Raw genomic sequence first — 12,438 nt, 5'->3', positions numbered from 1 at the left:
CTATTCTATAGAAATTAAATCTTAAAATCTTAGACAAAAAAGAGAATGATGGTGAGGACATGAATGAATGGAGGATTGGATGGGATATTCTTAAGTAGTCCAATTCCATGCGTTCTGGGGTTCTGAAGAACATCTGAGAAGCGAGAACATTAATTGGTACCTGGTAGAGGTTGATTAATTGCATGCATTTTCCTTAATTTCCACGGGTTGGACGTTGGAGATTGGAGATTGGAGATTGGAGGTTGGAGTTTGTAAACGGAACGAATCAAAGTAGTCCCTGAATATTTTAGGATTTCACTGGGGTGGTGGTGGTGGGGATTTGTCAAACTCCAACTAGCTACCCAAAACAAAGGAGCTGGACAAAAACGCTAGCTCGTCTCGTCTCGTCGTCCATTACCATTTTACCATTACCAACCACTACTAGTTTATATTATATTATATTATATTATATTATATTATTTGATATTAATGATTGGCCAATAGAACCAAAAAGCGTTTCAGCGTAGACTGCAACTGCTAGCTCTAGTTGCATTATTATATTAATATAACTAGAGAGAGAGATATAGATATCATATCTGATGTCACCACCCCTCTTTCTCTCTCATAGAACCGTAAGGTTATATCATATATCTGTGTACGACGGTTTGGACTATTTCTATTTCTTGGCTTCAGGATTTATGCTCTCTAGTTATCTAGGCTGTTTCACGGGTTGTTTTTTTAATTTCTCTTCTTTTTTTCCGTTAATGAAAATTTCTTAAAAAAAAAAATAATAATAATAAAATTAAGGTCGGCAAAATATTGGATATGACATCAGTAGTGATTGGCTAGTTACATTAATATTCTTCGCCCTTTCGTCACTGGAATCTGGATGGTTCAGCGGATGAGTGAGTGATGACTGACTGATCAACCTTTAACCCAGAACCGCCTCTCGATCTGCCTGCCCTTTAAACCATTTTTCAACACACGAATGAATCTTTGAGAAGCCATCATTGGGTCATCGAGATCATTTATATGTCTACTCCAACTACTACTCTCACTTTCTCCTTTTCCTCCTGACCCAATGTACTACGCCCAAAACAAAAATTAAAAAAAAATATCAGTATCACTCACTCACTGTATGAGACAAATTGTTGGTTCCTTTTCCAGGTTTTTTCCGATCTTTAATTTCTTCTACAGGAAAAAAGGTTTCCAACTTTAATTTCCTCATCGGAGTTTGTTTCTCGTCCTGCAGCAGCAGCTGCTGTGATTTTAATTTACACAGTTACTATCGAAACAATTAATGCATATAGCAACAACAGGAGGAGGAGGCCTGGAATGCAGGGTCGACTATTCCTCATCAGTTTCTTTTCTTTCTGTCTAGCTACTAGCTACTAGCAAGCTTTTCGATGGTTTGTCTCTGTTTTGGTAAGATTTCTTACCAGTGTTAGCTAGCATAGCATCAGCAACTACTTGTTCTACATAATTAATTCTTCCAACTATATATTGAAATAACTGAACCCCGGCCAGACCAGAAAACCGCCATTTTATTTTCTTTTCTTTGCTTTTCTTTTACCCGATCGAAGCCCGAAACAAAAACCGCCATTCGTGTGAAAAGGAAAGGAAAGGAAAGGAAAGGAAAGGAAATATTTGGTGGCGTCAGTGCAGTCTCACCCAACCCATGATAATGTTCACACAATATTCTGAGGGACGGACGTTACCAACATATTAACATTAACATATATCATATATATATCATATATATACTATCAATTCAAAATCAAATCAAATCATCATAGCTAGACGCCAACTAATCAGAAACAGAATCACCAAAGATTTAGGTACAAGTCTATGGCTCTAAGATTTCCTTTCTCCATTCTTGTAATTAAGACCGACTCACTCACTCACTCATAAGCTTTTTATCTTCCTTGTCGCTTTATTATTTTGGTCGTATACATTCCAGATCAAACCTGCTGCGCTTTCTTGAGTGTTCCTGCAGGAACTGTCGACGTTGAGACTTTATGAAAATATATCTATCCTCTTCAAATTTCAAATGTATTTCACAAATATAGTAAATTTATCAAACCTTTTCTTTTCTTTGGGACTCCTCACTCAATCAAATTCTTTCTCCATGCGTGATTCTTGCTGATTAAATGGATAATGAAATCACTATAGCTACTACGTACTTCGATCATTTTCCCTGATTTGCTGACCAAAGAAATACGAACAATATTCAAGTTGGATGAAACGGATAGGTCAGAATGTTGGGAAATGCGCGCAGGGAAACCAAACCATTTGTTCATCTCTAACTTTCTTCCTTCGTCTTCTTTTCCTAGCTAGCAGTGGTGGAGATGGAGGAATAGCTAGCTTAATTAAAAGTGTTTAAAATCCAACAACCAATGTGGAAATAAGCAAGACACGACAGAACCTGTCACTTGAACGCTTCTTACGTATTTGATTAATTTATTTCCATTGGTTAATTAGTAGCAGCAAAACCTATCATGCTCAACAAATCAACGACGACTTTTCTTCCCTAAAATTCTTTCTTTATTTCTTTTAATTTGTTAGATTTGACTTGTTTTCATCTTTACCAGTTGGAGTATTCACCAATCATGCACTGACTTGCCCTATACATTCGTTATTTATTTAATTTGATTTCTTTGTCAATTTCACACAACCCTACCACCAATCAACAAATCCAAAGCCAATACACTCAACAAACTCTTTCTCTTTCTCTCTCTCTCTCTCTCTCTCTCTCTCTCTTCATCTATCCCTTTTAGTTTTAGTTTCCTTCTGATTGTGTTGTCAATGATGACATCAGTCATAGACAATGAATTTAAATTTTAAAAAAAAAAAAAATACTAATTTTGTTGAAGTTTCGAATTTGAATATATGGTTGCTTCAAGTATATATGTATGACACCTTAAGCTCCAAGCTTGTAATACAGTATCAATGTCCATGATGATCGATCAAATTTTCGATCTGATACTGATTCTAGGAGAGTTGATCTTTTATATAAATTATAAATAAACGATATTGGTAGTGGTGTTATTCATCACATATATCCATAAGAAGAGAAAAAGAAATAAATTCGTATGATCTTGCGGTCTTACACAGGAAAACACAGTGATGTCAATGTCATCTCATGGAAGAAGAAAAGAAAAGAGATAAACAGAAAAGCTAGTATATGTTATTTCGAGGGCAGACAAAGTGCTCTTTTTCAAAATTGATTGGCTAGCGAGAGATTATGTTTGCTTTTCTCCTTATTCTGGAAGTAAATAATATGTGGTTACGCTTTCTTGCTTATGTTATTTGTTTCGATCATTTTGTTTGATGATTTGATTTGAGATATTATTAAATTATAAGATGATGTATTGACCGTGGTGTTGGATGCATTGACTAAGACAAAGGAGGAAAGAGATTAGGCTTTGAAAAAACAAATCAGCCAAAACAACACCAATCATACTAATTAAGACGTTCAGGAGAGTTAATGGCTTAATGAGCGGCAAAATAACGAGGAATTGCAAAAGAAGCTAAAGAAGAAAAAAAGAAAAAATGCTTGTTTGATTACATGAATTCAGAAATTTCAAATTTATGTGAATACATAATTTATATCCATTTGGTTGTAAAATATTCTTGAATTCATGAAATCTAGAGATTCATCTTTTTACACTAAAAATGTGAATCTATAGACTTATGGGTATACGGTGAATTTCAGAGATTTACCCCGACTACAAAAGCGCTAAACATTTGTGCATTCAAAAAAATTACGTGGATCAAATAATTTTTTCAGAATGAATCCATATATTTACCGAACAGTTAAATTTATGAATTATGACTCCCTAGAATTGAAATCTATAAATTTAAAATCTCCAGAATCATATAACCAAACATAATCATCTCACAAGAATGTATCATGTGGATATTTTTTGGGTCCAATGGTAGTCAAGAATGTTTTTCAATTGATAGTTTTAAAAGATTATAGATGGCCAATGATTTTAATCTTGTTAACTAGCAACTATAAAGCCTTTTAGCGCACAATCCTGAAACTTCATCTAGACCTATATATTCACTTGGAAAAAAGACTATATCTTGATTTATATTTCAATTTTATGGGTTTGTTTTAATTGATAAAATTATTTGGTTGGATTTATTTATTCGTATATAAATCAAAAGAAAGAAGAACTCTGAAGTAAGTTAAAAGTTTCTCTCAATTTCCTACTTGAAATAAATAGCTTTATGCAACACCTCAATGACCACACATGTTGTAATCTCCTTATTCTAAAGTCACAAGTGTAAAAAAATACATCATGATGTAACAAATATTTAGAAAGAAAAAGGATAAAAATTATGGACTTCATTTTGGATTACAAAGGCGTGTGGCTTCTACTTTCTTGATGTTTTCTATTCTCGAACTCTAATGTTTTGTTATATTTATTTATTTATGATTGATTTATTTATGTTGGGTTGTACTTCTAAATTCCATTCTCCCCTTTATTTTTTCTTGTTTTCTTTCTCTTTATAATTTGATCACGCCTCTAGAGAAATAAACCTAATATTGAATTCACATACCTACTATCTCTCAGCTATTAATATCAGGGACCCAAAGAGTATCAAGAAATCTTTGGATAATATCACAATACGTCCCACTAATATTTTATTTAGGGCCTCGATCTTTTCAATAATTTCTTAGATTAAAAACTATAATAAAAAAATATATATATATATATATATATATATATATATATATATATATATATATATATATATATATATATATATATATATATATATATATATTATATATTATTCTCATGAAATTCAAATTTCACATTTCTGTTCAGTGTGTAATTTCTCGTAAGATGTTGACAACGATTGACTTCCTCTTCCTTTCTTGCTATTCAACCGTACAATCAATCAAACATTGTATTTTAATACAAAATTGTGGAAAATATATAAAGAGACAATAATCACAAGACACTTAGTGATGGTTATGGTGGTTAATCAAACTTTAATTAATGCTATCAACCTATCATCTAGGTCATGTTGGAAATTTTTCTTCATTCTAAAATATCTGCTTTAAAATATTTTAGAAAAGATTTATCAAAAAGGGTTTTGGCATTTCGTAAAGGACATATGAATGATTTAAAGAAATATATATTCTTTGGTTTATCATGTTGGTTTTCTTTATTTACTATTATTTACATCCAATGAATGGCAACTCTTCATGCCCTATGTAACCTAGAATTAAAGCATTGTTTTATTTTAGAATTTGATTGAGAAATCACAATGACCCAATTAAGCTATTCGGAGAACATTTTCATTCTACGGGGAGTGATTTTGTCATATGAGCAGACGTAGCCATTTGTTCACGATTTTATAGGCTTGTAATCACCAACATGTTTGAAAGAACTACTTCTTCAAATTAAATATGTAATTTAACTCCAGGTTAGATGTATATTTTATGCATATTTGGATTATATTTTTTTTTTGTGAGAAAGGTAACTTCATTGATTTAAAAGAAAGCCATGAGGCAGTTTACACACAAGGGAATCAAAAAGCAGCATCCAGGATAAGAAGGGGTTGGGGGGGGGGGGGGTGTGTGTGTGTGTGTGTGTGTGTGTGTGTATGGGGAGTGATGATACACAAACCAATCTTGAGATAATGCTTGCTGATTTGGTGAATTCATCTGCTGAGAAGTTCGCTTCTTTAAGCATATGAGTAAATGAGAATTCAGAGAAATATGTAGCTAATTTGAGGATATCATTGAATAAGTGAGAGATTTTCCAACTGTACCAAAATGATGAATTGGTGATAGAAAGCACGAGCGCTTAGTTGTCACTCTCAACTTGGACTTGGGAAATCTAAAAGTCAAGGGCTAGAGAGAGTCCATGCCATATGGCTTAAGCTTCGGTGATAAGAGAATCTTGCATCTCGTTCCTTGCCCAAAAGCAAAAACTACCTGATGATTATCTCTTGCTAAACCACCAATACCTAAGCAGTTTGGAGCTTAGTAAGAGGATCCATCCACATTGAGTTTAATCTTGCCGTTCAAAGGGGGTTCCCACCGCGTAAGAGTTGGTGTCTTATGTGGGGGTTTATGTTGGATGGGAGGTGTGAATTAGAGAATAGCTTTTTGTAAGCTATGCTAGGCTTCTTGATGCATAGGTTGTTAGGGGGAGTGAGTGACAAGATTATAGTAACCCCATAAAGTCCAGAAAGCAATGAGGGTTTGGAAGATTTGAAGTCGATTAGAGGATGATGAGGTAGGCTGGGATACAAAAAGTTGAAGTTGAGAGAAAAATGGTTGTGAGGGGTCCCATGGATGAAGGTGGAGGCCTGGTGTGCCATAAGTGGAGCATGAAAGGGCAAGTCGTAAAAAGGTGGTGTGATGATGAGTTTGGGTGGTCAAAAGTTAGACGATGAGAGACTACATTACAATCTCGCGTTAGCAAGGCATCCGTTGTATGTAGTTTGCCATGAATAACTTTCCATAAGAAAAAAAGAATTCTTGGTGGGAGGGGGAGATGCCAAAGTTGAAGCTAGTTGAATGTGTACAAGATATTAGGATTGTTGGGAAGGAGAGATGCCAACCGGTATGCCTAGCTTATAGTGAACATACCTGTTGAAGTATGTTTCCAAATGAGACGATCCTTTGTTGGGCATAGAGGGAGAGGTAAGGGTTGGTTGGGAACCCAATTGAGATTCCAAGGGCGAGATCGTTGTCCATTCCCTATATGAAGGAAAAGGCCTTAATAGTTTCCTTGCTTTAATCAGTGATTTCCATCCCACGAGTCCATCTTAGCAACAACAGTTTCTTAGGAGGAACAATGTTTGAAGTACTTATGTTGCATCAATCTTCTCCATAAGTAGTCAATTGGGTTGAGAAGTTCCCATGCCTTTCGAGCAAAAAAAACGAGGTTGAAAGTTGCTATTTGTTTGAGATTGAGACTTTCATCTTTTGTGGAACAACAAATTAAGTCCCAAGAGATAGTGTGAAAATGTTGTTGATTGTCATTAGACTAGAAGAAGTTTCATGTAAGCTTGTCAAGTGTGTTTGTGACCGAGACCAGTAGTTGAAAACGGAACATGAAATGAGATGGCATAGTTGTAAGAGTAGATTGAATGAGTAGCTTTTTCCTCGCATGAGAGAATATGCAGTTTTTGCTGCCAGTGCTGTAAACTGTTGTTGACTCTGATGAGAAGGGTGTCGCAATGCTTTCTTTTGAGTTTGCCGAAAAAGGGAGGAATCCTGAGATAGATATCAAGCTCAGTGGTGGGTGTAATGTGAAAATGAGTTGAAAGCTGCTATTTCCAACAGCTTTGCAAGCCGACATCCAACAATTGATGGAATAAATTAAGCAACCTTATGCGATGGGGTTTATGGCAAATTCAATTCTCAACAGAAGGCTGTTTGACATTCTCCACATCCAGAGAACCAAACCGATCCTTTAGGTCTCATCAGAACCTGCCAAATAACTTGAGGCTGATAAAAGGGTATCATCAGCTGCTGCTACTGTAACTAATATTCTCCTCTCCCACACATCAATTAAGATTCCAACTGATCACCATTGTTGCTTAATTAAGCTAATTAAAGGTAGGTTTGAGACCCACAAGCATGGATCAATGACTTACATATATTAACCATGAATCATACCACATTTGGAGTCATTAACACCCACGCCATATATATGTACATTCTATTATATTTTAAGGCGATTAGCTGTGATTCTGAGAATAAAATAGAAATAATTAATATTTTGAAGCAGGGTATATATGGTTGGTTTTGTAGTGGACAAGAATGCATTAATCTTATATATCTGTATATATTCTTGTCTTACTCGATACCATGATGTCTCATCTCCTTTGTTTTGCCGACCATATTATTTTTCCATTATATTATTGGTTCGCCTAAATTTGTTTGCAGTAGATTACTTACTCTACTGTTCAAGGATCTATTTTTTGACTACTTAGTTTTTCGTTTTCTTGGAAAAATATTATTGACCAAACTCTCTCTCTCTCTCTCTCTCTATAGTCTGCCTTGATAATAACTTGGATGACCTTTGCCTTCCTCTGCACTTTTGCTCTCCACAAATGGGTGCCTTATGCTTTACCCAGAAAAACAAATATGTCAATCATGTCCAACATAAAAATTAACTGTAACACAATAATGAATATGGGTGAGTGGCCCTAGCTAGTAAGAAGGAGGAGGAGGAGGAGGAGGAGGAGGGGGGTCCATTTTTGGGTGTGGGAATTAATGTGCGTATGTCTCCTCCTTAGCATTAACCGAAAACAGAAAGGAAGGAATAACTCAAAGAAACTGTTTTTAAAACATGGATGTACTTTAGCAGTTAATTAAATTAAAGGAACGAGGGGAAGGGATGGGAAGGGAAGGGAAGCTGCAAGAAAGGAAAGAGATTAATTTTGTATAAATCCATGGATAAACCTATCCACCCCACCCAATGGGGATGGGGACAACCATAGATTTGGGGTGGGAGGGAACGATATGCTCCCCATGGCCCATGCACCACTCCGAGACCCATAGATAAAAGCATGGTATTTCCACGTGGCAAGCTAGAAACGTGACACGTATAGTAGGAACAACCCCCCCTTTTTTATTGGGGAGCACGGGAGCAGAGACTTAGCAGCAAAGGAAAAGCCAAAAAACCAAATCAGAATCCGAGCGACCGAATCTAAACCACTGTTTTCCCCGTGGATTTTTACATCTCACGCGTTCGACCTTCTCAACAAATATCTTAGACAGTATAGACGGTTGAGATGGTGACGGGTTTCAGATAAAAAGGACCAAGGAAAAAGAAGAAGAAAAAAAATTGAAAAAGCAAGTCCCTGCACCTGTGTGGGTCCCGTCTCGTGACGCTATCAAAATATCTAAAGTGTCCCAAAACGTGACACGTACCAAGGGTCACTGTACGACCATTTCTCCAATGAAATGAAATATAAATATTTTTTATTAATATTATTCCTACTTTTGGTTTTCCTGCTATTAATAGTAATATAATATAATAATGAATATTATAATTATAATCCTCGAGTTAGTGAAACTGCCTGCTGGCATAAATTAATACCACGAGAGAACACCAAATTAAGCACTATCGAACAGAACAGACGCACATCCATACTTCTTTCTCCCTCTGCACACGCCACAAAAACCACGCTCTCACACCCTCCACAGACAGAAACAGAAACAGAAACAGAAACAGAAAACCCCCCCCAGCCCCCAGGAGGCCACGATTAATCCTCCCTTCCTTCCTTCACGGTTCCCCATATCATGGTCGTTTCGTTTCTTCTTCTTCTTCTTCTCCTTGTTACCTTCGCCCAGACCAGTGAGAGAGTGACAGTTGCAGAGTAGAAAAGAAACAGGTGCAAAAGATGGAAGCAAACGACGCCGTGGGGCTGCAGGTTGCTCCGTTTGTTTTAAAGACGTATCAGATGGTGAATGATCCTTCCACGGATTCGCTGATAGCATGGGGCAAAGCCAACAACAGTTTCGTAGTGGTTGATCCCATTGATTTCTCACGCGAGCTTCTCCCTACTTACTTCAAGCACAGCAACTTCTCAAGCTTTGTTCGTCAGCTCAATACCTACGTGAGTATAAATAAATAACCAAGCAAAGCATTCTCCTCCCACAGTCCAATTTCCTACCCCCCACCCCAATCGAGTTCCTTTGCTAGCCATATGTATATATATATATATATATTTGAATATTTGATTATGTCTGGATGGATAGTTTAGGGGGTTCAATTAATTTGTTGTTAAAAAACTTTCCTGAAACAGGGATTTAGGAAGGTGGATCCAGATAGATGGGAATTCGCGAACGAGGCTTTCCTGAGAGGGCAAAAGGATTTGCTGAAGAAAATCGTACGAAGGAAGACCAATCGTGGTAGTAGTTCGTACGATATGCTGACCAAACAAGAGGATGGGATGATGGAGGAAGAGAGCATTCTGTCAGAGCTTTCGAGATTGAAACAGGAGCAGAGGGCGTTAGAGGAAGAGCTTCAAGGTATGAACGAGCGGTTACAGGCCACGGAGCGAAGGCCCCAACAGATGATGGCTTTTTTGTTCAAAGTTGTTGAGGATCCTGATCTCATCACTCGAATGATGTTTCAGAAAGAGACTTCATCCGGGAGTAGCCTAGGTGATAAGAAGCGAAGGCTCATGATTGAGTCCCCCTTTTCCTCAGGAACGCCGTCGGGGAAGACATCCACCTCTAATACGACCGCCACCACTAGCAGCAGCAGCAGAACAACAGAGGAGGAAGAGGTATGTTTACCGGAGATGATGTTTGGAGCAGCAGCAGCAGACCAAAGCTTCCGCGATTCTTCAATGGCGTCCAACAACTTATCGTCCCCTTGGTTGAGCAGTACTAGTAGTCAAGTGGTACCCGTGATGAATACTAGTGACACCCCATGCTTGCTTCCACCGCCACAACGACCAGAGGCTTTAGCCATTGCGCCCACCGTTCCATCTACTTTTGCCGCAGCAGCGGCCGTTCCAAATGGTTCTGCGGCGTGGTCAAGTCTAAGTCTACGGCCATACCCGACTACCGGCGCTGACTACGTCAACTCGTTGATGTTCGTCCCCGATGTGGGCGTAGGAAACGGTTACGGCGGTGGTGTTGCTAAGGCGGTGAACAACACGATGAAGACACCGCCGCCGCCGCCGCAACAGTCTTATCCCTTCTATCCATTCTGCCTCTAGGCGGCGACTGTAGTCTATGATAGTCGGAGTTGGTTTCTATTGTCCGGAAGCTTAAAATTTCGTCGACAGTCCAAAGTCAAAATTACCTTAAGAACCCCCTGATCAATTAATTTCCATGTCGATCTTGTTATTATTATTATTATTATTTTTTACCCTTTTGGTGCTTCGTCAGTGTTTTACTCTTACTTTTATATTCCTTTTTTAGCTGCATAAATTGGGTTAAAAAAAAAAAAATCGACTTTATTTTGAGGGATCAAGAATTGTGTGCGATTAACCATGGGCTGCAATAGAGAAAGTGATTCATAGTCTTTTTTCGATCCAAAATCCCCTCAGCTAAACCTACGCCTACTCCAATCTAATTAAGGTTTAGGGTTTAAGTAATCCGATTATAACTCTGCCCTCAAGCCTCAAGCCTCAAGCCTCAAGCCTCAAGGTGGGAAACTGATCGAAAGGGAGGTACAAGGGCCAGGATGGATGAGGTTACAGAGAATAAAGGGGAAGGGATCAAGGAAGGAAAAGAAAGGGGCAGAATCTTGAACGAAATAGGATAGACGAGGAGGAAGAGGACCAGAGAAAATGGTTAGGAATAACAAGAATAAGATATGGTTAGTTGAGTCCGCTCAGCCCAAAGATCTTGACTTTGGCTTTTATATGGTCTTAATTCAAATTTTGAGACTGCCAAACCAAACCAAACCAAACCAAACCAAACCATCGGCTACTCTTAATGTTGTCAGCGAAGATTAATAGGGTGAAGTTTATACATGATCCACCTTTGATATGGCAGTCGATTTTGGATCTTCTTCACAGCGAAGCATGTAACGGCTCTAGTATGACCGAAAGGCATGAGTGGTTATTTCCACATTTTCTCCTCCACGGGATATAGATATACTGAAAACAAGGTTCTCAGTAGTAGAGAGACATAGAACTGCTAATTTGTGTTCCTTAAGACCCATCGTGCAATAATTGTTTTTGACGCTCCCAAAAGTTAACAAGTCCGTCAAAGGAACCACAGTAAATAACTGACATCAAAGGGTTCACGGCTAATGCCGTTACGATACGACATTGGAATTCTTTGAGGTCTTTCTAAGGACTAAATACATGCATGGATAGCCAAAGAACAACATTAATCATAACTAATGAGGCCCCATACGTATCATGTTAAAGATTAATTGTAAGAGCTTCAAAATGATTGGCTTTTAGACCCAAAACTGTTAGACGCATTCATGAGGTCTTTGTGGTGAAGGGGCATGATGGGTTAAGATTTTTATTTTCATAATGGGTGGATAGCAAAACATCTCATACTTATGATTCATTACTAATTTTTTTTCACATTGAACCCTTATAGTGGGTTACCGTAAAATGAAAACCCTTACATGGTCAAGTTTACCGGGCATAGGTATTATGTAAATGTGAGCTATAGGAGAATTCCTCCTACAAGTTTTTTTTTTTCCCAATAAAAATAGCTTCTTCAGCCACTGAGTGGACATAGGTCAATCCAACGCTATCTCAACTCCTCCTACAAATTAAGGAGGGGAGAAATGTCTGAGCAATTAAATAAAGTAATGTTTTACGAGGAAATGAAATTCCAAAGGTGCAAAGGGAATATGACCGTAAGTATAGTGATATAGCACGAACAAGGTATCAAAAAAAGTGTCGCCTTCGGAAATTTTCTTTCTTTCCCAAACGCAAAAAGATAAGTATGGACATTACCCAAAAAAAAAAAAAAAAAAAAAAAAAAAGTAT

The 12,438-nt window shown here is 37.5% G+C and overlaps 1 protein-coding gene across 1 annotated transcript; it reads left to right on the top strand.

Annotated features, from left to right (window-relative positions):
* Positions 1-9,100: 9,100 nt before the first annotated feature.
* On the top strand, positions 9,101-11,043 carry LOC149024952 (heat stress transcription factor A-7b-like). Its single transcript, XM_089143035.1, has 2 exons — positions 9,101-9,582; positions 9,772-11,043. The coding sequence occupies exons 1-2, from the start codon at positions 9,367-9,369 to the stop codon at positions 10,693-10,695; spliced, it is 1,140 nt and encodes a 379-aa protein (XP_088999161.1). The 5' UTR covers positions 9,101-9,366; the 3' UTR covers positions 10,696-11,043.
* Positions 11,044-12,438: the final 1,395 nt, after the last annotated feature.

The sequence above is a fragment of the Hakea prostrata genome, chromosome 2, assembly GCF_041222555.1.
Source record: "Hakea prostrata isolate BN-2017 chromosome 2, UWA_Hpros_2, whole genome shotgun sequence".
Taxonomy (NCBI): Eukaryota; Viridiplantae; Streptophyta; class Magnoliopsida; order Proteales; family Proteaceae; genus Hakea; species Hakea prostrata.
This window is presented reverse-complemented; position numbering and strand designations above follow the sequence as displayed.